The 27,947-nt window shown below is 40.4% G+C and overlaps 1 protein-coding gene across 13 annotated transcripts in view; it reads left to right on the top strand.

Annotated features, from left to right (window-relative positions):
• Positions 1 to 27,947, top strand: part of PHF20 (PHD finger protein 20) — a 174,647-nt gene that overhangs the window by 38,613 nt on the left and 108,087 nt on the right. For all 13 annotated transcript variants that reach the window (XM_043496247.1, XM_043496245.1, XM_043496244.1 and 10 more), the window contains 5 exons: positions 9,731 to 9,902; positions 10,331 to 10,415; positions 12,320 to 12,399; positions 24,585 to 24,972; positions 25,543 to 25,650. In XM_043496247.1, coding sequence (XP_043352182.1) covers positions 9,731 to 9,902; positions 10,331 to 10,415; positions 12,320 to 12,399; positions 24,585 to 24,972; positions 25,543 to 25,650 — 833 coding nt within the window. The remainder of the gene's footprint in view (positions 1 to 9,730; positions 9,903 to 10,330; positions 10,416 to 12,319; positions 12,400 to 24,584; positions 24,973 to 25,542; positions 25,651 to 27,947) is intronic.

Raw genomic sequence — 27,947 nt, 5'->3', positions numbered from 1 at the left:
TTTTGTCTTTAGCTAGTTGCTCTTCAGACTATTTTTGGCCTGCCTAATTATACTTGAGTTGCCAAAATTTATGCTCCTTTCTGTTTTCTTCAGTAACTGCTGTAACTGCTTCTGTTTGCTGCATGCCTCTTGGCTCAATTTTGCAATTCCGTGTGGCATGTTCTCTGCTCAATACAGGTAGCTCTGAAATGTAATTCTGGAAGCTGAGATTCTTTCCCCCCTTTGATATGAACCTCTGAAGTGGAGCATGCAAGGTCTCTTTCATCATTTTGGGAGAGCAAAATATTTGTTTTATGTTGTATTTGAGTTTTGCTGTTGCTCTAGCTGGAGCTGCACTACTCTGCTTCCTGTTCAGCTGACTCCCATCATGATGTTGTATGTTGAACAAAATTGCCGTTGCATGGCTGGTGCATTGTGAACTGGACCTTTTATGTTCCTCATTCTACTTTAAAAATACTCTCAAAATGTAATTATTAGATCATATATTCAATAAAAAATATTGGACTTCGGAGGGTTTGTGCTCAAGAATGCCATGGGGCCTAAAATCTACATAATTTAAATGAGTGACTGGGGAGCACTTTCCTCTTGGCTGCAGGATTTTCCAGGCATCCCTTTTGGGTGATATTCATTCTGGTTAGAGGAGTTCCTGAAGCCAGTCCCAGGTCCTCTTTATTCCAGTGGGGAGTAGGTTACCAGTCTATTCCTAACTGATTTTACAGAGGCAGTTATAGAGAGATGCCTCCCTCAATTGCTCATTCCTGGAATTGGGCAAAATTAATGATGCACTTGAAAGACTATGTATTTAATAGAGGTCCCATGTGATAATTAGAAAGAAATGTACTAATGCTTCTTGGATTTGTATATTGTTACCCCCACCCTGCACATCAACTCATCCGTCTTCTATTTCTTTAAAAATCCTAGGATTCTAATTGCAATATTAAAAGTCCACAGTAAAAGTTAAAATGGTCAGGAAATGTAAGTGCGTTTCCAGCAGCGATGTTAACATACATCCACCACAAAATATATTAAACGTGTCAACTTTGTCAGCTTTTCTGTGCAGATCATATTGTCTTCTGCAAAAGTTGCAGATGCTTAGCACCAGTAAAGATTTGACTGAGTTTTTTTGTGTATAATTACTCTTTCCTCCTAAGCTGTGTATTTAACAAAATTATCAGCATTCAAATGAAGGATTTACGAGGTTTTTTCTATTGCACGTAGATACAGTAACTTTGTTGGTGTTTCACAGGCTTTTGCATTGTAAATGTATGATTTTGACTGTTTTGTAATTTGTATTCATTTGAGCTATCCTCCAGGACCTTAATAATCTTAAAATATTACATTTGCTGAGAACTGGATGTACTTGCGATTAGATTTGTGTGTGTGTGTGTGTTTGTGTGTTTAGTAGTACCTTGTAGTCAGTTATGGCAGATTCATAATACTGTTAAATTTCTTTAATAAATGAGAATTTGTATACACACTTTTCACTTCTTTGCTACTGATTTAGAAAGTTTTCAACATATTTCTAATTGGATAAGTACAGGTAAGTTGAGCACTTTTTTTTTTTTTTGCGTAAAACAAAAATCTGATTCAGAGGCAAAAGTCTTTATGTTAAGCTGTAAGTGTATTTAGAGTAAGAAATATATTAATGAAACACCCACTGATAGTACTATAGCTATTGAAAGTTAATGTACAATTTCACTTAAATGCTTACATATGCTATTGTATATGTTCATTGTGTAGCGTGTTTTATTGCTATTTTATTTCAATTGACTTCATTGAGTCTAGATTGCTTATATAGAATAAAGAAAAGGAGTACTTGTGGCACCTTAGAGACTAACAAATTTATTAGAGCATAAGCTTTCGTGAGCATACCAGCTTCATCGTATGAAGTGAGCTGTAGCTCACGAAAGCTTATGCGCTAATAAATTTGTTAGTCTCTAAGGTGCCAAAGTACTCCTTTTCTTTTGCGAATACAGACTAACAGGGCTGCTACTCTGAAACCTGTATATATAGAATAGTATACCTTATCGCAGATATCTGTGTATCCATCTAAAGCTGGAGTGGAAAAATTGTTGACATTATAATGTAGTATTTGAGAAGTAATGTGGTCATGTAATTAAGACTGTTATAATGCAAGTGCACAAGGAGAGTATAGCGGTTGTTGTTATTTTGAAATTTGTGGGTGATTATAGCTTTGCTTTCTAATCATGCAACCATATTCTCTAAAGGTAGCTCAGTAGACTAAATTTCTTTGTTTGTTTAAACATCTTAACTTTTGTTGTTTTTAATGTGCAATTCATTAATCTGTATGTCTGTCTTCAGCCAGCCTTTACTAGGCGGCCCTCTGGTTCTGCTGCCTTGTGCAAGAAATACATGAGCTTATGTTTAATGGATGATACTGGTATGCCTGCCTCCTCAAAATGTCTGACCTTTGTTGCTATGAGTACTAGTGCCAAATGGAAGAGAATGGCAAAAAGAGCACCAAACAAAGCCACCCCTTTCTCCAAGCAAAGGCAGATGACTTAACTATGTTGTAGTTAGACACGGTTTATTATACTTGTCGCCAACTATTTGATAGAAAATTTGGTACAGAGTTAATTTAAGAAGCTATTCAACCTTACTGAAACGCATTTTGGCATTCTCAGCTAGTAAGAAGATCTCATGTGTATATCTGGACATGACAATGAAGGGATTGAGTTTCAAATTCTTGTCAGAGGTCATGTCCACCTTTCATGATCCTGCTTGAGTGAGATGGAGGATGATAGTAAAATATGATTGTTTGATAATATTGTTGACTTTGAAGTCTGTCTTTAAAATGGTCTTCAGGCAGAGCAGATAGGACATCTTTGATTCTTTTTTGAGGGGAAGGAGTAATTTGTGTATTCTAGAGTACACACCTTTATGAATTGTCTGTTGTGGTCTTCTGCCAAATAGGTCATAGTGGATTGAGATATCTTATAGAAGTTAGAGGGAGCCATGCAGGCGGTGTGATCGAGCTGTTGGCAGTGTTTTAGATTGGGTTTCAGTAAATCTTTCATGGATGCTTCCTGTAGGTGAGAGATCCTGGAGCACTGGGCCTGGCACATGACCAAGGCTATGAACCAAAGTTAGGCCATGTATTAAAGTAGATGTTTGCAAGTTCACTGTTCAGAGCGTATGACTTTGGCAAAGTATTGCTAGTGTTGCTGAAACATAGGCATTCCTAGAAGTAACAGAGACTGGGTATATGTGAGAACACATTCCAAAAGATAGCCCTAGAACATCCTGACCTAACACCAAGTAAGAGGATGTTTTGCCCGAGACCCCTGGAGCATGATACAGGGGTGTAACAGCACGATGTCATGAAATGCATAAGGTGATAGGCAAGTTGTTTGTTCTGTAAATGTTGAGGTACCTTGCTGTAACCTTTTGTGTGGCCAATGGGACCGTACAGACTCCTGCTGTGGAACTGAGCTGCTCTTTGCCATAAGGCACTCATGTAGTGTACCTGTACCATGGAGCCAGGGTGCTAGGACGTCTTGAGATAAATAACCTGGCTGAGTTTCTTCGTTGCCAAACTTGAGTCTGTGGTCTTTCTGGGTAGTACTGTTGAGGTCTGCTGATCAACTATCTGTGCTGGCTTGGGACAGCACACAGAGAGAGTGCACTTGCACCTACTGACCACACTTCCTAATCTAACATCTCTCTATTGAGAAGATTGTAGAAGGTGAATGTCCTAAAGTGTTAGGTAGCAATTGTGACTTGCATCTCTTTTTATGTGATGGTATAATGGCTCGTAAAAAGTTTCCAATAATTTAAAGATATCTTCTGGTTCTTTGAGTAGATGCAGATGTGTATTCCACTTAAGTGTTTGTGCATGCTGAAGCCTTTCCCAAGCAGTACCCGTAGGGGGTCGGCTCTTGCACCTCATGGCTGTGCCCCCTCCCTGGCTATATGAGGGTGCCACCCTGACTCCCCTCAGTTCCTTATCGCCCAGGGCGATGAGAGTCAGAGTTTTGTGTGGCTGTAGTCTCTCAAACTCTCATTTAATCTTAACCTAGTTTATTGTTGTATATCGTCAGTTACTTAGCGTTAGTGGGTAGTTAATGTTCCCTGGTGCTGCCCTTCCAGGGTTCAAACATGCCTTTTTGTGGAGGGAAGATCCCCAAGAGTGACTCCCACACATGGTGCTTGCTTAATCTAAACAAGGCCCACCTTAGGGAATGCTGTTTAATATAAAAATTGTTTAAAAAGTGGAATCAGATGGCGCAGGACCTTCACCTCAAGCAGCACCTGCTTGAACAAGCCATGGGGCCTTATCTGGTATGGAGGCCCTCCTTGGGCTGAAGATTGCCCTTGGGCTTAGAGAGCGCTGTGAGTTCTTGTTCTGGGGCAGGTGCCTCACTGAAGAGACAAAGGAGCCATTCCTTTTCGGCGCCAAAGAGGAGGTCTCATAAGACCATTTGGGACTGCTCCAGATCGCAGGGTGACTGCTTCCTCAGGAAAAGTGCAGACTGGCACAGGCCCGGTTCTGGTGTGTGGGATGGCGTAGGTACCTCTGATCTTCCTTGTTACCAAGTGGGAAGGGCAGAAATTTCATACCATTGATTCTAGTTCTGGCCTCCGGGTGTCCGTTGAGTGTGCTACTGACAAGGAAATTACCGGTACCAACTGTGTCCATGTTGTTGACATGCCAGGCAGCCACAGACCTCTGCCTTTTGGTCCAGACCTCATCGTTGGTCCAGGACTTTCTCAGGGCTGTGCCGCCTATGGCCCCTCCAATGGAGGAAACCGCTAAACCTTTGTGTCTGTCAGCTCCGTATCCAGACACTTCCCTTCTGTGTTGGGAATGGAGCCAGTACCGGAATTGGTGCAGGGAACCTTGGCCCTGGAGTCTCATTGGCCCAATGCATTCCACACCTCAAAGCGACTCCCTCTCCTGTCCCTGACGTTGCCACCTTCAAGTGCTCCGGTATTGATGTTTGCCCCATACTGCCCACTTCCTGTGGCACCAGCATGCTCAGTACCACCTTCATTGAGGGCACTGATTCCCACCTCTTTCTGGGCAACGGATGAATAGGACTGCCTATTGGCTCCTTCAGGCATCACTCTGCTCACGTTGCCAAGATCTTGAGACTGATTCAAAATTGGAGGACTTGTCGTTCGTCTCTGCATCACTTAATGAAATCCAGGAGCCACCAGTGGACCAGTATGGCTTTCAGGGTTGGCACGTGCCCTGTGGCTGGGACAGAGGTTCCTGGCCTGGTCCCTGTTGGTCACCAATCTACCATTGTGGGCCGCATCCAATACTACCTGTATAGCCTGAGGATGTCACATGGGCCACAGCTCTGTGCTGATTGGGCTACAGGTTGAGAACCACTGCCCTACTCGTATTAGTGACTTTGGACTTGGTGAGATGCTCCTCATTCATAGAGATCCCGCTTAACCTGGAGGGTAATTTCAGCTTTGACAGTGGTGGATCTGAATCAGACTCAGGCCAGGCCATTGGTGGTATTCCTCACCGCAGAACTGCTGTTGTCCTCCCGGGTAGGTCTTCCTGGGAACGAGAGCCGGTTTTGGGTCAGCCAAGATCTTCGTCTTTGTTGTTGGACAATGCTGTGTTGCTGAGTTCATCCTTGCCTTCTATCCTGGAGGACTTTCAGGGATGCGTCTACTGGTATGCCTTGGACAACCCGGCAGAGTTCCTCCAAGAGAACTCTCACAAACTGGTGGACGTTTTACAGCCTGCCGTCCCCTGAGAGTGGGCCTCCTGATCAATGATGCACTCCTTGAGCTGATGAGACCCCTACAGAGTACACCGGTCTCGGTGGTGAAATACTTGAAGTGCTGCTTTGGTCCTATGCAGGGATGTCAGGAGTTCTGTTCCCATCCAGCCCAGAACTCCCTGGTAGTAATGATGGTAAATGACAGGGCCAGGCAGAGTAGGTTCAAGACTACCTTTAAGGATAGAGACTCCAACTGATTGGATGTTCTGGGCAGGAAGATCTATACCTCATCGTCCCTGCAGATGAGGATTGCTAATGAATAGGGCCCTACCACATTCATGGTCCATTTTGGTCAATTTCATGGTCATAGGATTTAAAAAATCATAAATTTAATGATTTCAGCTATTTAAATCTGAAATGTCACCTTGTTGTAATTGTTGGGGTCCTGACCCAAAAAGGAATGTTGGGTGGGGGGGTTGCGATACTGCTACCCTTATTTCTGTGCTGTTGCTGGCAGCAGAGCTGCCTGAGAGCTGGGCAGATGGAGAGCGGTAGCTGCTGGCTGGGAGCCCAGCTCTGAAGGCAGTCGCTGTCAGCAGCAGCACAGAAGTAAGGATGGCATGGTATGGGATTGTCACCCTTCTGTGTTGTAATTGAAATCAGTGTATATTTTTTATTAGATATTTGCATTGTAAAAACGATAAACAAAAGATGGTATTTTTCAGTTCATCACATACAAGTATTGTAGTGAAATCTCTGTTGTGAAAGTGCAGCTTACAAATGTAGTTTTTTTTTTTTTTGTTACATAACTGCACTCAAACGAGTGCAAAACTTCAGAGCCTACAAGTCCACTCAGTCCTTCAGCCAATGGCTAAGACAAACAAGCTTGTTTACATTTACAGGAGATAATGCTGCCCTCTTTTTTTAATTACAGTGTCACCAAAAAGTGAGAACAGGTATATGCATGGCACTTTTGTAGCCAGCATTGCAAGGTATTTACGCATCACATATGCTAAACCAGTGGTTCTCAAACTTTTTTACTGGTGACCCCGTTCACATAGCAAGCCACTGAGTGTTATCTTCCCCCTTCCCCCCCCCCAAATTAACACTTTTAAATATGTTTAACACCATTATAAATGCTGGAGGCAAAGCGGGGTTGGGGTGGAGGTTGACAGCTCGCAACCCCCCCCATGTAATAACTTCGCTACCCCCTGAGGAGTCCCCACCCCCAGTTCGAGAACTCCTGTGATAAATGTTCGTATGCCCCTTCATGCTTCGGCCACCATTCCAGAGGATATGCTTCCATGCTGATGTTGCTCATTTAAAAAAAAAATGCGTTAATTAAATTTGTGACTGAACTCCTTGGGGGAGAATTTTATCCCCTGCTCTGTTTTACCTGCCTTCTGTCATATATTTCATGTTAGTCTTGGAGAATGACCCAGCACATGTTCTTCATTTTAAGAACACTTTCACTGCAGATTTAACAAAACGCAAAAAATTTTTTCTGAGGTTTCTAAAGATAGCTACAGCACTTGACCCAAGGTTTAAGAATCTTCCAAAATCTCAGAGGGATGAGGTGTGGAGCATGCTTTCAGAAGTCTGAAAAGAGCAACTACTCTGATGCGGAACCTACAGAACCCAAACCACCAAAAAAGAAAATCAGCCTTCTGCTGGTGGCATCTGACTCAGATTAATGAAAATGAACATGTGTTGGTTTGCACTGCTTTGGACTGTTATTGGGCAGAACCGGTCATCAAAATGGACACGCGTCCTCTAGAATGGTGATTGAAGCAAGAAAGGACATGTGAACCTTTATCGCATCTGGCACATAACTATCTTGCAACGCTGGTCAGTGCCTTGAGAACACCTGTTCTCACATTCAGATGACATTGTAAACAAGAAGCGGGCAGCATTATCTCCCTCAAATGTAAACAAACTTGTTTGTCTGAACAATTGGCTGAACAAGAAGTAGGACTGAGTGGACTTGCAGGCTCTAAAATTTTACATTGTTTTGTTTTTGATGCAGGTTTTTTGTATATAATTCTACATTTGTAAGTTCAACTTTCATGATAAAGAAATTGCACTACAGTACTTGTATTAGATTAATTGAAAAATACTATTTTGTTTTTACGTTGCAAATATTAATCAAAAATAAATATAAAGTGAGCACTGTACACTTTGTGTTGTAATTAAAATCAATCTATTTGAAAATGTACAAAAAATCCACAAATATTTAAATAATGGTATTTTATTATTGTCTAATAGTGTGATTAATCACAAATTTTTTAATCACGTGATTAATTGTGATTAATTTTTTTAATTGCTTGACCGCATTACTTAAATCTAATAAACTGCAGTTTTTTAGATGAGCATGCTTACTTACATTATTCCTTGATCAGACAGAATCACTGAGATCCTGTTTGATTTTATACCTTAGTAGCTGGAGTAAAATAGTTAAGTTGCCCATGTTGGAGATTCTGAAGACCCTATGTAACGGCTTTGAATGCTCCTGAAACTGTAATGTGGTCTTGGAGAGATTTAAAACTGGAGTATCTTTTTAACTATGTCAATGAAATTTAGCCTTCAAAGATGTTGGTGTATAGTCTCAGTGTTGAGATTTTGGATGTGTTCTCTTGTCACTGGCACGTGGTCAGATATAGTTTTTGGATACAAAGGGTATTGTGGCAATCAGGGACCAGTTTGAGAAATTATGTATTTTATCCTTGGGCAGGAAAAATAGGAATAGTGTCTATATCCATGAGGTTCCTGTCTGCACATGTGGCAGGCTGTTAAATGGTAGCTGCAGTGAGAGGTCTTCCTAAAGTTAATGTGTTGCTGATAAGTCCTTGATAGGTTCAGTCAATACTGATAATTGTGGGGTGGTCCCACTTGCAGTCCACTATTTCTTCTATCTTCTGAAATAGATTCCTCAATTGATGAGTTATGTACTGAACCCAGAATGATACTTCGACACTTAGGCTGTCATTATGGGAGAACAGAGGCATGAGAGATGTGCAGGTTGAGCAAAGTTACTGGGTTTAAACAATGCATAAATGTTAAGGAGAACATAAAGCAATTTAAAATGAAATGACATAGATAATGATATGCTGGTTATGACATCCATACTGGGCAAAGTAGTGGAACTACTGATCTCAAACTTTATCAAGAAAAATTTATTGTAATTGGAAATAGGTTCTTCTCAAAGTACAATATCAGATTGGTTGGCAAGATTACAAGTTTGAATGGTAAGGGTAACTTGTAGAATATACTTTTTCTGTTAGATAATTGATTTATTACTACATTATATCCTGACTTAAATGTACAAAATCAATATTCCCATTAAATGATAAATCTCAAAACTTGTTTGAGGGTTTGAGTAACATGTATCTAGTGGGATGTATCGGAGGGATTAGCTCTTATCTCAGTGCTATTCAATATTGATCAGTAACCTGAAAGGAAATATAAAATTATTGCTGGTTAACTAGACACAAATTGGTGGGTTGGTAAGTGATGATGACAGGTCGTATATACTGAGCAATCTGGATCACTAGGCACAATCAGATATGTATTTTAATACAGTTAACAGTCTTGTATACTTACGAACATAGATATTGCCATGCTAGATCAGATGCATGATCCACTTTAGTCCAGTATGCTGTCTCTGAGTACGAGCCCTATTGATTGAAGAGGCATCCCAAAATTGTTTTTGTCTTGCTACCTTTGTTGGAAAGACAGTGAGATAAAACATAGAAGTTTGTGGATAGAAGAGATGTTTTATTTTACTGTTGGTAGAAGCTATACATAAAACAAAACAAAAATAGAGAAACTATGGGAAAAGGCTGTTCCCATATCTTCAGGTCTCTGTACCACTGTAGACTCCTTAAGCATCATTCTTTTCACTTTTGCTAGTGTCAGCAGAACCATTAGATATATGTATGGCCGTATTGTAATAATCCTATTAATTTTTGAGGCATCTCATTTTATTCTTAACCAGAGTTATTTTAGTCAACTCTTTATTTGCATAGGTATCCAGCTCATATTGAAGAAATTGACTATGAAGAAGGAAAAGTGCTTATCCATTTCAAACGCTGGAACCACAGATATGATGAATGGTTTTGTTGGGACAGTCCTTATCTGCGTCCCTTAGAGAAAATACAGCTTCGGAAAGAGGGGTTACATGAGGAAGATGGATGTGGTGTAAGTTGAAAACAGTGTATTCAATGAATTCCCATTATTCAAAGTCTTCTATCCAAACCCATTAAGGTCCCTGAATATATGGTCAGATATAATTTGTGATTATTATAGCTGAGTGCTGACAATGTCATTGGAGTGGTACAGACGGAGGAAGAAACAGTCCCTGCCTGAAGGAGCTTACAGTTTCAATAGAATGGTGTGAACTTTTCTTTTTTACATATCTAGCCCAATATAAATTCTTTCTTATGCACAAGTGCTGCTGCAGTGGCTGCCTGTTGAAGGATATGGGGTGTTTTTTCATTTTTGCTTTTTTACTTTTAACAAATAAACAGTTCTAGAGTTTTAATGAAGCGGTATATTTTAAATCTTCCTAATTTTGTTTCTCTAATTCAGGAAGTGTAAATTGTTAGTTTTTTTTTTTCTTTTTGTAGGGATTTCATATAAATGATCAGGTATTGGCTTGCTGGTCTGATTGTCGTTTTTATCCCGCCAAAGTCACGTCCGTTAACAAGGATGGTAAGTCACAGCTATTCATTTTGTTGTACTTAACTGGGTAACTTTGATTGTGTTGAGAATTTCCTCATGCTTCCTGAGAACATGGCACATCTCTGAAAGAAAAGTCATTACGCTACAGTATGTTAATTTTATGAAAGTTAATTTTTCAGTTCTATAATTTCTCTTTAAATGTTTATACGTAAAGTGGGTATGTTGTGCGTTTTTGTTTTTGTTTTCTTTCAGTGGCTAGCATGAGCTACCAAATGACCTAACTTGGGGGAGGAGGGAAGAATCAATTACGGGGTTTTGTTTTTGTTTTTAAAGCCACTTCACATAATTGCTAAAGAAGTGCTGGCAGCAGAGAACAGGCACAACATAATCTTTTTGTCTTAAATGAGAGGATCCAATTTGATGAAAGAAATTATTTCTCTAAGATTCACATTAATGCTTTCACCCTTAATGTATTTTTTCTATATTTGGAAGACACAGGCTAAATAAATAAAATACAAAGATCTTTTTAAATATCTGGGACCTTCTTATGTATTGCTGAATTCATCTTCCTTGAAATGCAGTGGTCTGAGGTTTATTTTCTTTTTCAGAGGTGCACAAAGCATTCTTCCACCAAAACTACCTCTGTATTCTTGATGTGTGTCAGGCCCACTATTAAATACATAAAAGTGGGAAAGAGCGTAGACATGTATTTTCTGTTGAAAATTAAATTATTCTACATGTAAATCAGGTACGCTTTACTTTCAGCAGAATGCGTTATTTTCCTCATCATAGAAGTTGGAATTCAAATTTGTTAGCTCTGCAGTATGCTTTCTGGAAAATATACTGTAGGGAACACTGTTTGGGAGTTGTAGGCTGGATCAGCTAATAAAATATGGTCGAGTATCAGTTTTAAAGAGTCAAACAATGAAGCTTGTGTCAGTTTCTTTTGGAGATTATTCCACTATTTAATACAGCTCTCTCAAGATTATTTGCTGTCGATATCACTAAGAGATTATAGAGAGTTACAGAATAATTTTCAGCCTAATGATTCTTAATATAGATCACTAAAATATGAGAGAAATGGGTAGAAATGTGAAACACTTCAGTCTGACACACTGCTATGCAGGAGCAGAGTTTAGATGTATTCAGAATCATAATTTCTCGGCTCTTCTCTTGCCCAGCAGGATGCAAGGCATTTATAAATGTATTTGCAACTTGGTCATTGCAACAAGGTCATTTGGGGGTACATTTTTTTTTAATTTTAAAATTTTTTTCAACTATAGGAATATTTTCATAATTTAGGAGAGATGCAAAATAGTACAAAACATCTCAGTTGCAGAAAGCTTAAGCAAAATCAGTCAATCACCAATTGCAAAAACTCCAGGAACACCTACAAAATGCATCTAATTATTGCAGATCCTACAGGTTAAACACACAGGGCCAGTTCCTACTTCCTGCACGCCCTGCCTTCATTGGCACTACCAGTGTGAGTACTGTAAACGGGAAGGAATTGCTCATGTTCTTTAATTTGACTTTGATTCCCTTTTGATCTGTTAGTCTCAAAATTAATTCTTTTGTTTTGTTTTTTTAGTTGAAAGTATGGAGTCTAAGAAATAATTTCATCAATCCCAACATGCGTGCTTTCATGTGTACTGACAATAAATTGTTTTACTCATGATTTTTATTAATAAACTCATTCTTACATTAATATAGGCAAAACTAGAGGAAATAAACTGTATTCTCCCTTCATACATGTTTCATTAAAGATGTCTAAAGTTTAAGGATATACATTTTCGTAACCCTAAAAAAGTGAATTTTTACTTAGAACCAGATGTACATCTCTAGAACTGGAATGCTCAGTGTTTATTCTTTGAATAATTATCAAAATGCAATTTAAATTACACTGTTAATCAGGATGTGTTCTCAAATTTTAGGTACTTACACTGTGAAATTTTATGATGGAGTAGTTCAGACTGTCAAAAATATTCACGTCAAAGCTTTTTCCAAAGATCAGGTGAGAAATGTTGTGTTTTCTCCAATTTAATTCTAAGACTAGCTGTTTCTTAAATCTGAGAATTCAATTGATCATGTTAGCATCAGTGAAAAATCCATCAAGTGAACACTTAACTTATCTGTCACTAAATATGATACCCACTGGGCAAAGAAAACCTAGTAAATGAAAAAAGACAATTTATGGTATGGCTCATGAATATTAAATTGCTGCTTCTTGTTCTCAGAAGAAATAAGTCTTGAAACAAAGATGTTCTATGTATCTCCTGTTAAGGCTCCTTTCTTGGATTCGTGGACGATTCAAAATGGACACATTCTAGGTTTATAGGGGGATGTTTCAAACGTAGCGCAAGTGTCTTACTTATTTTAAAGAGTAATATATCAGTAGAAACAAAACTGCAAAAATTGCACAATTTTTTTTAAAAGGGGGGTGGGTGTGGGCCTGTGTGTCAAGAATAATTCTTTTTCTATCCAATATAATACGTGCCCAGAATTCACCCAGTTATAGTCTGATTACCCTTCAGTGTCGACTACCCTTCAGGAGCCCTCCATGAGGGAGGATTCAGGGCCTCCTACATTAAGTGGTGTAAGCTTTCACTTCATAGATGCATTAGGGGGATACATTTTTTTTCTCTTCACCCCCATTCTTCTTCCATGGAGGATCACTTCTGCCTCATAAGGCACTTTACTCCCCCCTCCCCATTCACAGTGATATCCTTTAGCCAAGGGCAGAAACAAGAATCGGGTCCCTTCTAAAGACCCCCCCCCCCCACAATAGCAGAATGAAGTACTTCCTCTTTCCCTTGTTATAATTTGTGAATTTAAACTAATAGGATGTGTAACTTTTTAGTGTAGGCTTATAGTAAAAGTTCTGTAATGTTGTTTTTATCGAGAATCTTAACTAGTAAATGATTTTAAATATTAGAAATATATCACTACAGGATTGTGATTTAAGTTTGTATCATATCTGTCATGTATTGTCAATACTTTAATCAGCTCTGCCCTAATCATATCCTATAACTTTTGTTTTTTAAATATATACCCATCACACAGTTGTTCCTGACCACATTTATCGTTTTAAGGAATACGTGTATGAGACTAGCTGATGATTGTCAAATAAAATATCAGACTCCAGCTCTAGGTTGTAAACCTAACCCACAGGCATGTCCTTATGCAAAAGCTGTGCACCAAAACTTGAAGGCCAGTAGGCTGGGCATCTGTCAGACTTGTGGAGGAAGTGAATTCTAGATTTGATGGTTCTTCATTGAGATGCCCTGCCAACAGAAATAGTCAGCTGAGAGTCTGTTGGCTAATCTTTTCTGTCAATACAGGAGGAGATCCTGGAAGAATCTTCATTGCAATGACAAGTGGATTTATTTTATTTAAAATGTGTCTTATTTCACTTAAAATGATCTTTTTATGAAATGTTCTGCATAATTTTGTGTTTGATTGCATACGTCCATTCCTCTGAAGGCATCCATGTGTGTCTCGTGCACTGGTGCTGGATATTTTTCCCTATCAGTAACTATGGGTGTGGCCTCTGATGCTGGATGATACCATTCTTTTGTAGTTGTAAGGGAGATGCTGTGCTGGGCAAATTTTCTGGTATGTTCTAGTGTATTATAATTAGGGAGAAAGGGTAAAATTTTCAGAAGAATCTGAATGACTTAGCTCAAGTCGCAGTAAAAGGGGAATTAGCTTCCTAAGTCATTTAAGTCCTTCTGAATATGTTAACTAACATCCCCAGTTGGCATAAAGTATGATTCCATTAAATTTATTTAATCCTCCGGTAAAGGAAGAGGCATTTTTATTACAATAACTAAAACATTGATAATCCAAAACATTTGCTTGATATTCTCTTTGCTGTTTTTTTCTATGTAGAGGAAAAATCTTTTTGCTAGTCCTTCAGGAGTCAGACTTGGAGTGGCCGTAAAGCATTTGTGTATTGGATTCTCCAGATTTTTTCAAACTTCCACTATACAAATACCTCACACTGCTTTTTTCCTTGGAAAAAAAACTGATTGCAGAAGGGAACAAAATTGTGTAAGGTGTATGAAAGCTTTTTCCTCTTATGACACTGCCTCGGCATATCCCTGTGGTAGGAATCAAATAACCTACAAAGTAAGCCAGGAGACCCTTTTCAGAGTTCACCTGTGGCTGTGATGGCACTTATCATCACAGTATGCAAGAATCTAGATATTGATAAACAGTCCAATTACATTCAAAGCTCTTGAAATCACCTGTTTCCTATTCAGTGTCTCAGGGTTGAGTAATGTAGGGAAGTTGGTCTTGGAGTTCAAACAGCTTCTAATATTTTATTCACAGACAAAAGAACTGTGTGAAGATGGACTTAAGGTTAAACATATGTAACGGTAATTTAATACTACAGGGATGTTGTAATTAAGGAAAAAAACCAAGCATTAAAAACCCATGAAATTCTGTTAACGTTGCACTTAAAAGAAATCCAAAAATGTTAAGGTAAGAAACATATAATTGATCCACCCAAACAACCTTAACTGTGCTATCTAGTAATACCATGTAATAATCATATTATATTATTAAGGCATTTTTAGTTTATTTTAAACTGATTTTTAAAGACTTTTTTTGTAGATTTTTATCCTTATGGCATCACTACTGGGTAGAAATCATTTATTTGGGTGTATTTCTTATAAGTATAACCTTTACTCTGAATTTCCTGACTTTATAATGCTTGGTTTGGGATGATTACAATATCCTTGTAATATGTAATAGTTTTAACCCTTAAATTACAGATACATAATCTCAATGTTAACTGAATTTTAATGGAGTATTTTTGGTTTGGCAATTCCTGAATTTTTAAAATTAATAGATTTCATACACAAACCTGAAGTAGCAAACTGCAAAAGAATCTACTATGCAGTTTTTCTGACGTTTTAAAGAAATAATTTTGTCTTGCCATGTAAGAGCACATTTGTTGGCACACCAAAGCAGCCATATTTGCTGGCCACTTAAGCTACATTTATAGCTGTTTGTATTGCCAGAGCAGGGCACAACAGCCAGAGTTAAGAGATTAATCTGACTGTTAATTTGTAATTGCCTTGTTGGTTTAGAGGGTTGTATTAGGGTGTCTGGGTGGGTGGGAGGGCAGAACCCGGTCCCAGTGTCTGTTTTAAAGGCTTATTGTGCATTCCTCTGTCTGTTCCCCCTGCCCTGTGCCATGCCATGAGGAGCCTTTCAAACACCAGTGTCCAAGCTATCAGGAAGCCATGGAATCATTTGAAGAGCAATGATACTTGGGCCTAGTAATCAGCTGATGAGAACTTTTGACCTGTGTTTAGTTTCCCTCACTCCAGGGTGGTTACAGTCATGAGAATTGTTGCATACAAAGTAGCAGTAGCATAAGGGGTGCTGGTTAGTTTAGTTACTATGATGTCACAGCGTCATTTAAGAGTTAGTTGAGCTCTTACTTTGAGCCTCTCTGTAGCCTATATAATCATAGTCATTAGATACAACAATCAATAATTTAGCTTAATTCCAACCTAATTTCTGCACATGTAGCTTGTGCATCAGATTACAATAAATGTTGTTGGTAGTCCATCGCTGACTATGGTGATACTGTCGCAATTCTCATCTATGGCTACACATATGACTCTGAAGTCAGAGTCTGTTACGCTGAGGGCATGCGAAGGCTGTATTTGATGATACAGCTCGGTGGCACCTTTCATTTGCATCCTGAAGATGAATTTGTCGATCCTGCTCAAACCTGTTACAAGCTAATCTTGTCAGACCACCAGTGAGTCCTGTTCTGAGCCATTTGCTCAAGTTCATTGGGATTGATGCCAGCCCACTAGAGACTGCTCTTCAGATTATTTTTGAAGTGCTTATATGGATAACCCTTCTTTCTTTTGCCCTGACTAGCTCCCCATACAAGATTTCTTTTGGGAGATGGTGGTCTTCCATTCTGATGACAAGTCCCGTCCATCTAAGTTGTGCTCTCAGTAACATTTTCTCAATACTGGTCTTGTTTGCTCTTTCAGGGACCTTAATATGATCACTCTGTTCTTCCAGAGAATGCTCATTATTGAATGGAGGGAGCACATGTGAAATTGCTCAAGCTGTTTAATTTGATGTCTATAAAGAGTCCACAATCCATACAGAAGAAACATTAGAACCACTGCACTATAGATATTCAGTTTGTTGGAGAGACAAATGTGTTGGTTAAGGACTTTTGTTCAGTCAGCCAAGGACCTGGCTGGCTTTATTAATTCTGTAGGAAATTTCCTCTTCAGGGAAACAGTCAGTTGAGATGGTGCTGCCCATGTACTTGAACTGATCCACATTTTTCAGCTGTGTGCCTTGGATGGAGATAGCTGGCATTGGGCCATTGGAATGAGGTGCTGGTTAGAACAAGTCCTCTGTCTTCCCGAGACTGATGGTAAGGTGAAAGAGCTGGGATGCTTTAGAAAATCTATCAATGATGACCTGAAGGTCATGTCTATGGGCCATCAAGGCACAGTCATCTGTAAAAAGTGCTTCAATGAGAAGTCTCTCCAGCGTCTTGGTCTCGGAATTGAGTCTTTAAAGATCAAAGAGGGAGCCATTGAGTCGGTAGCAGATTTATATCCCCTGATCCAAATCCCTTGTGGCATGGCTGAGGACACAGGCAAAGAAAAAGTTGAACAGCACTGGAGCAAGTACGCAGCCTTGCTTTACTCCATTAGAGATTTCAAATGAATGTGAAAAGTCACCACTGGTGAGCATTTGTACTGTCATGTGGTCATGGAACAGATGATGATTTGTATGAACCTTCTTGGGCAGCCCAGTTTATGCAGAATAGCCCATAGACCCTCTCTATTGATAGTATCAAAAGCTTTGGTTAAATCAATGAAAACTGCATACAGGTCCATGTTCTGCTCTAAACATTTTTCCTGGACCTGCCTTAGGACAAAGATCAAGTCCATAGTACTATGATTTGGTCTGAAACCACACCCTGCTTCTGGCAGATTCTCCTCAGATATGTTTGCACTAAATCAGTTCAATAGAATGCAAGCTAGAATTTTCCTTGCTGTACAGAGTTGAGCAATGCTTCTGTAGTTTTCATAGTCAGCTTTGCTGCCTTTGTTTTTGAACAGTGATACAATAATAGCATCTTTTAAGTCTTGTGGCATTTCTTCTTCCTCCCAAATGCTACTCAAGATGTCATGGAATGCGTTGGGGCCTGCTACTTTATACAGTTCTGCTAGAATACCATCCTTTCCAGACACTCCCCTCCCTCCTCCCCCAGAGGGCAGCTGCAGGGCCCTCCTTCTCCCCCAGGCCAGACGCTCACACCCTCTACTGCCCAGGGATCCAGAGGGAAAAAGAGCCTGATGCTGGGTCCCAGGCTTGTATGAGTTTCCTGCCTGCTGCTGCCTCCTTTCTCCAGTGTGTGCTTGAAACTGCAGCTGCTGGGAGCCCTCCAGTTTTTTCTCTTCCCCCACCCACCCACTTGTCTTTTATTTGTGAGCTGAACTCTGCCAGGTCCAGCGGCCCCTAGTGGCCACCAACAACTCTGCCGCCCATTTCGGGAGGGTAGGGGGGAAGGAAGTTGTGCGTGCACAACATGAATTTCTGCAAAATTCTGCATTATGCACTGGCGCAGAATTTCCCCAGGAGTAAAAGTATGTGACCCATACTAGGCCTCCCACAGGTGCTGTTAAAGGGTCGAGATGGATAATCAGATGAACATGCACTCCCAATACAGTGCTGTGACCAAAAAGCTAATGTGATCCTGGGATTCATAAGTAGGGGGATATTAAGCAGGCATAGAGAGGCTATACCTTTGTTTGTTTGGCCTTGGAATATTGTGTCCAGTTCTGATGCCCACGGTTCAAGAGTGTGTTGATAAATAGGAGAGGGTTCAGAGAAGAGTAAAGAGAATGATCTAAAAGATTAGAAAACATGCCTTCTATAGACTCTAAGAGCTCAATCTATTTAATTTAAGAGAAGATTGGGATGACTTGAGTATAGTGTATAAGTACCCACATAGGGAATAAATATTTAATAATGGGTTCTTCAGTCTAGCAGAGAAAGCTGTAACATGATTCAGTGGTTGGAAGTTGAGGCTAGAAAAACTGACTGGAAATAAGGATACATTTTTGATGGTGAGAGTAATTAAGCATTGGAACAGTTGACCAAGTGTTGTCGTGGGTTCTTCATAAGTCACTATTTTTTAGATGAAGATCGGATGTTTTTCTAAAAGATCTGTTCAGGGAATTATTTTGGGGAAGTTTTCTGGTCTGTGTTATACGGATTAGACTGATCACATTGATCTTTCTAGCCTTGGAATCTTACTCCTGGGGGAATTCTGTGCCAAAAAATTCAATTCTGTGCACAATATTTTAAAATTCTGCACATTTTATTTGTCAGAATAACACAATATAATCACACTAGTTTCAATTATTTTGGTAATTTATTTCAAAATACCTGTCAGTAGGTATGTCTGTAACAGTACCGACAGAAAGGTTCCCCAAGGAGTAGGGAGTTAGAAACCCCTACAACAGCCCAGTTCCTGTTTTCTGTTGTGCTTTCGATGGGTTTCTTGGTCTGGGTTTGTCACATGTGCCAGCTGGACACATCTTGAGGGAAAACTCCACCTCTCCAGTTTGACACTTGCACCCCCTACTTCCCAGAGCCCAGCTGCGGAGCGCCCCCCAGCCCAGACACTCACATCCCCTACCTCCCAAAGCCTAGGAATCCAGAGAGAGTGAAACAGCCTGATGGTGGGTTCTAGGCTTGTACAGTTTCCTGCACGCTGCCTCCTCCTTTCATGACATGCTGGGGACTGCAGCTGCCCAGAATGCTCCAGCTCCCCCTTCTCCCAGCCATGTCCTGTATTTGCAAGCTGGGCTCTGCTAGGTTCAAGAGCCCCTGGTAGCGGCCAGCAACTCTGTAGCACCCATTCTGTGGGGGGAAAATGAAATTCTGCACAGATGTTAATTCTTTGCAAATTCTCAATTGCGCTGTGGCACAGAATTCCCCCAGGAGTAATCTATGAACTATATGGTTAAATCAGTTTTTATCAAGGGTTACTGGATTTGGTCGCAAGAAAGTCACATCTGTTTTGTGAGACTGCAAACTCATTGTCTGCAAGGTTGGAAAAACTGTTTGACTCTGTTTTTGACCCTTCTGTGTATGTTCCTTTAGCTAGGGAACAGGCTGTACAGATTCTCACACAGATCATTGGCTATTTGTTGCTGAAAGGGGAAGCTAGGATTCCAGATGTTCTTATGTCATGAAGCAGTGTAGGTAGTGGGCGTTCAGAACAAAGTAATTCCTTCAGCTCTATATCTGTATGCCTTAGCAGGCTTCATAAATAACAGATGTTTGGATCTGAAGGACTTGGTGTGTGGTGGTAAATCCTTTAATTTTTTTTTTGGGGGGGGGACCATCAGTCTGCTTTTGGAATCACTGAAAAGACCATGCAGTATCCTAAGATGGGGTTCCAAGTTCTTACCTTAGACTTAATTGCTTGGATTTTCTCTTATCCGTGGTAGGTTTGGAATTGCCAATAGTGCAAGTGTATATGCTGTAACAGCTATTTCTGCTTACTGTATCCCTGTTTAAGGGGGGGAGAGGGTTCAGATTTTTTTTAATCTTTTAACAGGGTTTCTCAAACATCTGAATGTTTATCCTCCAACTTATTGATCAGTGAGATCATGAGACTGAAATCTGGTCCCTACTTCGGTAGCCTGTATTTATTGTGGAAAGTTTTTCTGAGTGGCTATATGACATCAGCAGTTACAAGGGTTGGAAGATGTACATCATAAAATTTCATTATGCAATTTGAAATAGTTTTGACATGTCATCCATATTTGATTTTACAATTCCATTTATTGTTTTCAATGTTTTTCTGAAGCATTACAGTCTTCCAAGTACAGCTTAGTTACATATTTTTAGATATTAAAAGGGATATTAGCAGTTTATTACCTTCCTATCAAAGTATACAAAGTGAAAACACTCTGTCAGGTCAGTGGCTTTTGAGCTGGATCAAATAGTGTATTCAGAGATGCTGTAGCCTAGCTGGGGTTGCTGTATCGGAAAGACTTGGAGACCATTATACTAGGGGTTGGTGACGTTTACATTTTAACGTGCTTGTACTTGCAGCTTGTAAATCTGTTACTTGAAGCTCAATTCATAGAATTGAATACCATGATGTAATTCTGTGGCAGGTGACGATATCAAGTAGAAAATTAAAACACTCTGTGGTAGTACTAATAGCATTTTTGCAGATGATTTGGTTTAAGTCTGGAATTATCCTTTAAAAAAATATTTGAGTAGTATTTGAGTTTTGATGTGTGGTAATGAATTGTGCTGATAACCTATTGCTCAGTGAGTATCGGAATACAGTAAAACCTGCCTTAGGGACCACCTGTCATGAGCGACTACTTGCAGAGACCACGGAACGGTTTCCCCTATAACAGCGTTTCTCAAACTGGGGTCTGCGGATCCCTGGGCTTCCCTGAGGGTACTCAAGGCGGTCCGTGGGCCCTGCTGTTCAACTCCTCCTTCTTTCCGTCAACTCCTCCCCCTCCCTCTATCTCCCGGAGACTACTAAAGCTAAACCTGGAGATATTAGGTGCTAAAAGTCCAGTGGCACAATGGGGCTAAGGCACTCTCCCTTCCTAACCTGGCTCCGTGCGCTGCCCCTGCCCTGAGCGCCGACTCATAGATATTAAGGTCAGAAGGGATCATTATGATCGCCTGACCTCTTCACAATGCAGGCCACAAATCTCACCCACCCACTCCTGCAATAAACCTCTCACCTATGTTTGAGCTATTAAAGTCCTCAAATCGTGGTTTAAAGACTTCAGGGTGCAGAAAATCCTCCAGGAAGTGACCCATGCCCCATGCTACAGAGGAAGGCGAAAAACCCACAGGGCCTCTTCCAATCTGCCCTGGAGGAAAATTCCTTCCCGACCCCAAATATAGCGATAAGCTGAACCCTGAGCATATGGGCAAGATTCACCAGCCAGATACCCAGGAAAGAATTCTCTGTAGTAACTCAGATCTCCCCCCATCTAACATCCCATCACAGGCCATTGGGCCTATTTACCATGAATATTTAAAGATCAGTTAATTGCCAAAATCATGTTATCCCATCATACCATCTTCTCCATAAATTTATCAAGTTTAATCTTGATGCCAGATAGGTCTTTTGCCCCCACTGTTTCCCTTGGAAAGCTATTCCAGAACTTCACTCCTTTGATGGTTAGAAACCTTCATCTAATTTCAAGTCTCAGCTTCCCGATGGCCAGTTTACATCCATTTGTTCTTGTGTCCACATTGGTACTGAGCTTAAATAATTCCTCTCCCTCTCTGGTATTTATCCCTATGATCTATTTATAGCGAGCAATCATAACTCCACAGATACCATTGGCCGGGAATTGTGAGGGTGGTGCCTGTGGGCAGGAGTAGCGTGTGGAGGCCCCCTGGCACCCCTGCCTAGGAGCTGCTTCCAGAAAGACCATGCCAGTCACTTTTGGAAGCCGCCAGAGATAAACGCAGCCCAGCCAGAGCCTGCACCCCAAACACACTGCCCCAGCCCAGAGCCCTCACCCTGCACCCAAAATTCCTCCCAGAGTCTGCACCCCAACCCTCTGTCCCAGCCTAGTGAAAGTGAGTGACGGTCAGGAAGAGCAAGCGACAAAGAGAGGGTGGATGGAGTGGTGGGGGTGGGAAGAAGTGGGATGGTGTGGGGCCTTGGTAGAAGGGGTGGAGTGGGGCAGGGCCTGGGGCTCAGTGGGGTGGCTTGGGGTCCCCAAAAAATTAAATCAAAATGGGTGTCCTCAGGTTGCTAAAAATTGAAAACCACTGCCCTATAATTTAACTGTGAAGAGCAATGACCTGTCAGCTGTGACCAATGGTGACATTTTCTTACTCTCATTCATAAAAACAAACCTTTAGGAGAAACTGATCTTCGCTTACTAGTCTTTCTTTGATATTTCCAGCGAAAGATATTTTTTCTCTTTTACATTACGATTTCTGCAACATACAGTCTCATGCTCGACATGAACCGGAAGTTGAACTTGAACAGACAGGAACTTCAAAGGAAGATGTGAATATGTACAGTATTGTATGTTACAGTTTAAAGCTAAAAGAATTCACCATGGAAGAGAGAGAAAAAATGCAAATCCAAAGTGTTTCTTGCACTGGAGCAACATGTTAAAGCGGTATCACAGCTAGAAGCTTGTACCAGTTGCTGTCAAATTGCTGAACAGTTTGGAGTTGGAAACCCACAAATCCAAAACCTGCTACAATGGAAGGCACAGATCCTCACTGATTGTGTCAAATGCAAATTCTTCAATGAAAATTAAATGGGCTAAAACTGGAAACAAAAGTCAGTTTTCTCACTTTAGCAGTGGTTTAAATCCACTGTCGCTCTCATCATGTAAATGTCTCTGGTTCAATGTTAAAGGCACAAGACACGAAATTCGCAGCAGAGTTGGAAAACGGGAGTTTAAAGCCAGCAATGACTGGCTTGAATTGTTTAAGAAGAGGCACAGCCTTGCCTTTGGTACAGCATGCAGTAAGTGTGGAGACATTAACCAAGATGTGGCTTCAGATTAGAAGCAAAAGATAGCTGAAGTTATACAGGACTATGAAGCCTCTGAAATCTATAATCTGGATGAAATGGACTGTTTTTTAAAGACAGCAGCATTAGCAAAACCCTCCATGACAAATGTTCAAATGGAAAACATTCAAAAGAAAGAATCACTGTTGAATTGTGCACCAACATGAATGGAGATAAAGAAAAGCCTATACTGATTGGTAAATCTCAATGCCCACGGGGCTTTGGCAAGTTGAATATCAAGGAGTTGCCTGTGGAATATGAATTCAATAAAAAAAAGCATGGATGAACTCAGAGCTTTTTGAAAAATGGTTACGAAGATTTGACTGCAGACTGCTACTACAGTGACATAAAATTCAGTTTGTGGAAAATGCTTCATGCTGCCCTCCCTGTTAAACTCACAAACATTAAACTTTGTTTCTTTCCCCCCAAACAGCACATCTGTGTAACAGCCTATGGATGCTGGGGTTATTCAAACTGGAATTTCAGAACAGGCAAATTCAATTTATTCTTCATTAAATGGAATCTGACGTAACTTCATCGGGTCCAGTGCATTTGAAAAGGGTTTCACTATTGGGTGAATACACTGGATTCATTGAGCATGGAGTGAGATTGAGCCAAGCACCATCAAAAAATGCTTCGCTAAATGCGGACTCGCCAAATGAAGATCATCATCTAGAAGTTGAACATGAGCTTCCTCTTGCAGTAGTTAACACGTTGCAAAGTCTTTTTGGCGTGCTGATTGAGAGGATGTACCAGATTGATGAGAACCTTGCAACAACTGATGAGGTCAATGACAGGTCAGCGCCTGCTACAAAACTAAAAAATGTCAAGCCATAGACTCATAGATATGTGACAACTCTCACAGTGACATAAAAACTGATGATGGAGGGGATAGCAATGGTGCCTCTGAACACCAGGAAGAATAATTTTTGATTGAAGCCAAGAATATGATTAAAAATATGAAAGCATTTGCCATTCAAAAGGGCAATAACCGACTTTTAGAGCTATTCAACGATGCAGAAAAAATGATACATGTTCCTATTGCAGAGGCAGACAAGAATAAGTGACATTTTCAAATAAATACAAGCTACTGTAGACTGAAACCAAGTTTTTCCAGTTTTTGATAACAGGTAACTGTAAAAGTTGTCTTCTGCTTCAGTCTAGAAAATATGCACTTTAGTGTACTGAATGTCCTCTTTTTATTAGCATACTGTGCTACTGAATTAATAAACCCACCAAGAGATTTTAAGTACAGTACTGTATTGTATACTGTATGTAATTAAAATTAAACACGAAACGTTGGTAACACTAGTAGCCTTTCTGTACCTTGTAAAAGTGTCCATTTTACAGCAAGCCTTTGAAGAGAGACCACCTCTTACAAGCGACTACTTTTGCTAGCCCCCATGAGTGGTCACTCTTGGCAGGTTTTACTGTAGTTCTCTGCCTCTAATCTTAAATTTTTAACTTATGGGTTATACTGACATGACACCTCGACCCCTGTTCCTTTGCTTATGTTTTGTTTTTTAATTATGTTAAATATACACATTTCAAAATGCAAAGAATCATGCATTTTTCACTTCCTGTTTTCTCTATTTTAGAATATTGTGGGTAATGCTAGGCCTAAAGAAAGAGGTAATGAAATCCCTTCATCTCCTGAAAAACGGGAGAAGTTTAAAGAACAGAGGAAAGCAACAGAGAATGCTAAGAAGGACAAGGATGAAAAGGTATTAAAGACCGAAAAAAGATCTAAACAATCTGATAAAGAAGGAAAAATAATAGTCATCTCAGAAAAAGGCAAAGTCTCTGAAAAAAATATACCTAAGAATGGGAAAGAAGACAAAGAGAATATATCAGAACATGATATGGAATATTCAGTAGATACACAAATTGAGAAGAAATCTGAAAATGACAATGTGAAGAGTCCACCAGAAAACCTAAAGGAAACTAAAAGAAAACGTGGTAGACCACCTATAACACCCCCAACAGGTTAGTACTTAAAACATTTGTATTTAGGCAATATTCTATAAAATCTTGTAGGGAATGGGAGATGCTGAGCAGTTCAGTACTGCATTCTTTTCTGATTTGGGGTGTGGGGATCTTTGTACTAAGTAAATGGAAATAAATGGTGCTCTTACAGCACTTATTTTAGCTCATTCATTACAACCTCAGGTCATGACAACCAGCAACGTATTTGGTTTGTGTTTTAAATAACATTGGTAGAGAGATCTAAAAATTTAGTAATAGAGATATGGTTTTTAAGGAGAGAGTTGCAGAACTGATGTGTAGACACTAACGTGACAATATGTGGTGATGTAAAGGGGATTATATGGTAAAATGAATGTTTACTAAAGAGTCAGTCATGATGTATGAAAATAGCTAATAAGAGGAAAGGAAATAAAGAAAATTGCAGAATTATAGAGAGATACTAATATTTTTTTTTATAAAGCTCTGAAAAAGTGAGTTTATTTTTTTTAATATACAAATTTGAGTATTTTAACTAACTGTAATGGTATATCTAGTCAACTCTCATTCCTCTGGTTTTATGTAAATTTGTAGAGCAAAGTTCTCAAACATTGCAGCCAATAACGTTGGAATTAAGAAGGCGGAAAATACCTAAAGGAGGGGAAGTCCCATCAAAACGCACCAGGGTTGAAAAAAACTTGTGTGAGTATTTTTAGTACTTCAATTTTTGTAACGTAGGGCATTTTATAACATTTGTTCTTTCTATAATATTGTCTTCGAATTTTAATTTGAGATGGTCTAAAGGCTATATGTGTTATATAGGGAATCTGTTACAATGATTTACGTCGGGTATTAAAATGTAGCAATATTGTAAGTAGTCCCCACAAAAGTCTTGAAAGCAAGATTTCATAGTTTTGTGTTTTTTTTTTTTTTAAGGCTAGAAGGGATCATTGTGTTCAATTCTGACTTCCTTAAGTAGTCGAGACCATATAATTCACACAGTGATTCCTGAGTTAATCCCAATAAATTGTGATTTAACTATAGAATATCTTTTCTAAAGACCTCCAATGCTAATTTAAAGATGTCAAGTGTGGCATATCCATCACATCCCTTGATAAATTGTTCGACTGGGTAATTTACCTTCACTATTAAAAAATATTTTCTCCTTATTTCTAACCTGGATTTATGTAGGTTCAACATCTAGCCCTTACATCTTGTTATGCCTTTGAATACTAGATTGAGTCTTCTGCTAATACCTTGGTAATCACGTTCCCTCTGGACCTTAACATGCCCTACAAGATTTAAGGAGCTCAATTTCTTTTTAGCTTATTTGAATGATTGTCCATATGGACATTCCACTGATCATGGTACACATTTTCCTCATGTACTCAAGTTTGGAGTCTTTTGGTGAGCAGTATATGATGCGCATGTGCCCCAAGAGTCCTCTTGTTCTCCATCAAGGGCATAGAAAGGTGGCATACACACACACACACCCACCCACCCCTGGTGGGGCTGGAACCACAAGCTGGGCTTGCCAGGTTAAGTCCAGTTGGGTCAGTGCAGTTTCTGAAAGCAACCGGCATGTCCCTGCAGCCGCAAGGACCAGAGGTGATCAAGGAAGCCCTGCACGCTGCCCCAGTGCCGGCTTCACAGCGCCCATTGGCCAGAAACCGTGGCCAATGGGAGATGCGGGGGTGGTGCCTGCTGACACTGTGCAGAGTCCCCTGGCCTCTCCATCTAGGTGCCGGACATGGAGGCTGCTTCTGGCAGCAGCAGGCACCGCTTCCCGGGAGCTGCCTGAGGTAAGCACCACCTGGCCAGAGCCCAAGCCTCCTACCCCAGGTCAGAACCCCCTCCCACGCCCATACCCCAGCCCTGAGCCTCCATCGAACCCAAATTCCCCCAAACCTCCTCCCGCACCCCAGCCCTGAGCCCACTACTGCACTCCAAGCCTCTTGGCCCCAGTCCAGAGTCCCATCCTGCACCCAAATCCCTCATCCCCAGCCCCACTCCAGAACCTGCACCCCCAGACGGAGCCCTCACCCCCTCCCATATCCCAGCCCAGAGCCCCTTCCTGCACCCTCAACCCCTCATTTCTGGCCCCATCCTGGAGCCTAGGGGAAGCTCCGCGCCTCCCCTGCCCCGTGGGGCTGAGTATCACCTGCAACTGATATTTTTTCTGTGGGTCAGTGGCCCCGGTAGAAAAGAAGGTTTCCCTACCCTTGCTTTAGATAATGTGCCCATTGGCACTTTTCTCTAATTTTAGTAGTTTTTAGTAATGTTAGCAGATAAGTATCCAAATTACAGGTGGCCTCATGAGATCTTCTGCTTTATGTACTGTCTGGCATACAATAAAGCAATGCCTATTTACAATGGTTACATTAAGTACCTTTATTCACAGATATTAAGGCCAAAAGGGACCATTATGATCATCTAGTCTGACCACCTGCACAACGCAGGCCACAGAATCTCACCCACCCACTCTTGCGAAAAACCTCTTACCTATGTTTGAGCTATTGAAGTCCTCAAATCGTGGTTTAAAGACTTCAAGGAGCAGAGAATCCTCCGTCAAGTGATCCGTGCCCCATGCTACGGAGGAAGGTGAAAACCCTCCAGGGCCTCTTCCGATCTGCCCTGGAGGAAAATTCCTTCCTGACCCAAAATATGACGATCAGCTAAACCCTGAGCATATGGGCAAGATTCACCAGCCAGATACCCAGGAAAGAATTCTCTGTAATAACTCAGATCCCATCCCATTGGGCTTATTTACCATGAATATTTAAAGATCAATTAATTGCCAAAATCATGGTGTCCCTCATACCATTATTGCCTAAGAGAATTGCATACATCTGGGAAATTCTTGTTTTATAAGTCATTTAGTGCCTGGACAGAGAAAAGACAGAGAAATGTACTTGTATGACTAAGTGCCTGAAACCGGCTTCCGATCCTAGCTCTTGAGGTGCCCCGGAGCCAAAGAGTGAAAATGCAGGCCCATTATC

The sequence above is a fragment of the Dermochelys coriacea genome, chromosome 13, assembly GCF_009764565.3.
Source record: "Dermochelys coriacea isolate rDerCor1 chromosome 13, rDerCor1.pri.v4, whole genome shotgun sequence".
NCBI lineage: Eukaryota > Metazoa > Chordata > Testudines > Dermochelyidae > Dermochelys > Dermochelys coriacea.
Note: the sequence above shows the minus strand (reverse complement) of the source record. Positions and strands in the feature narration are given on the sequence as shown.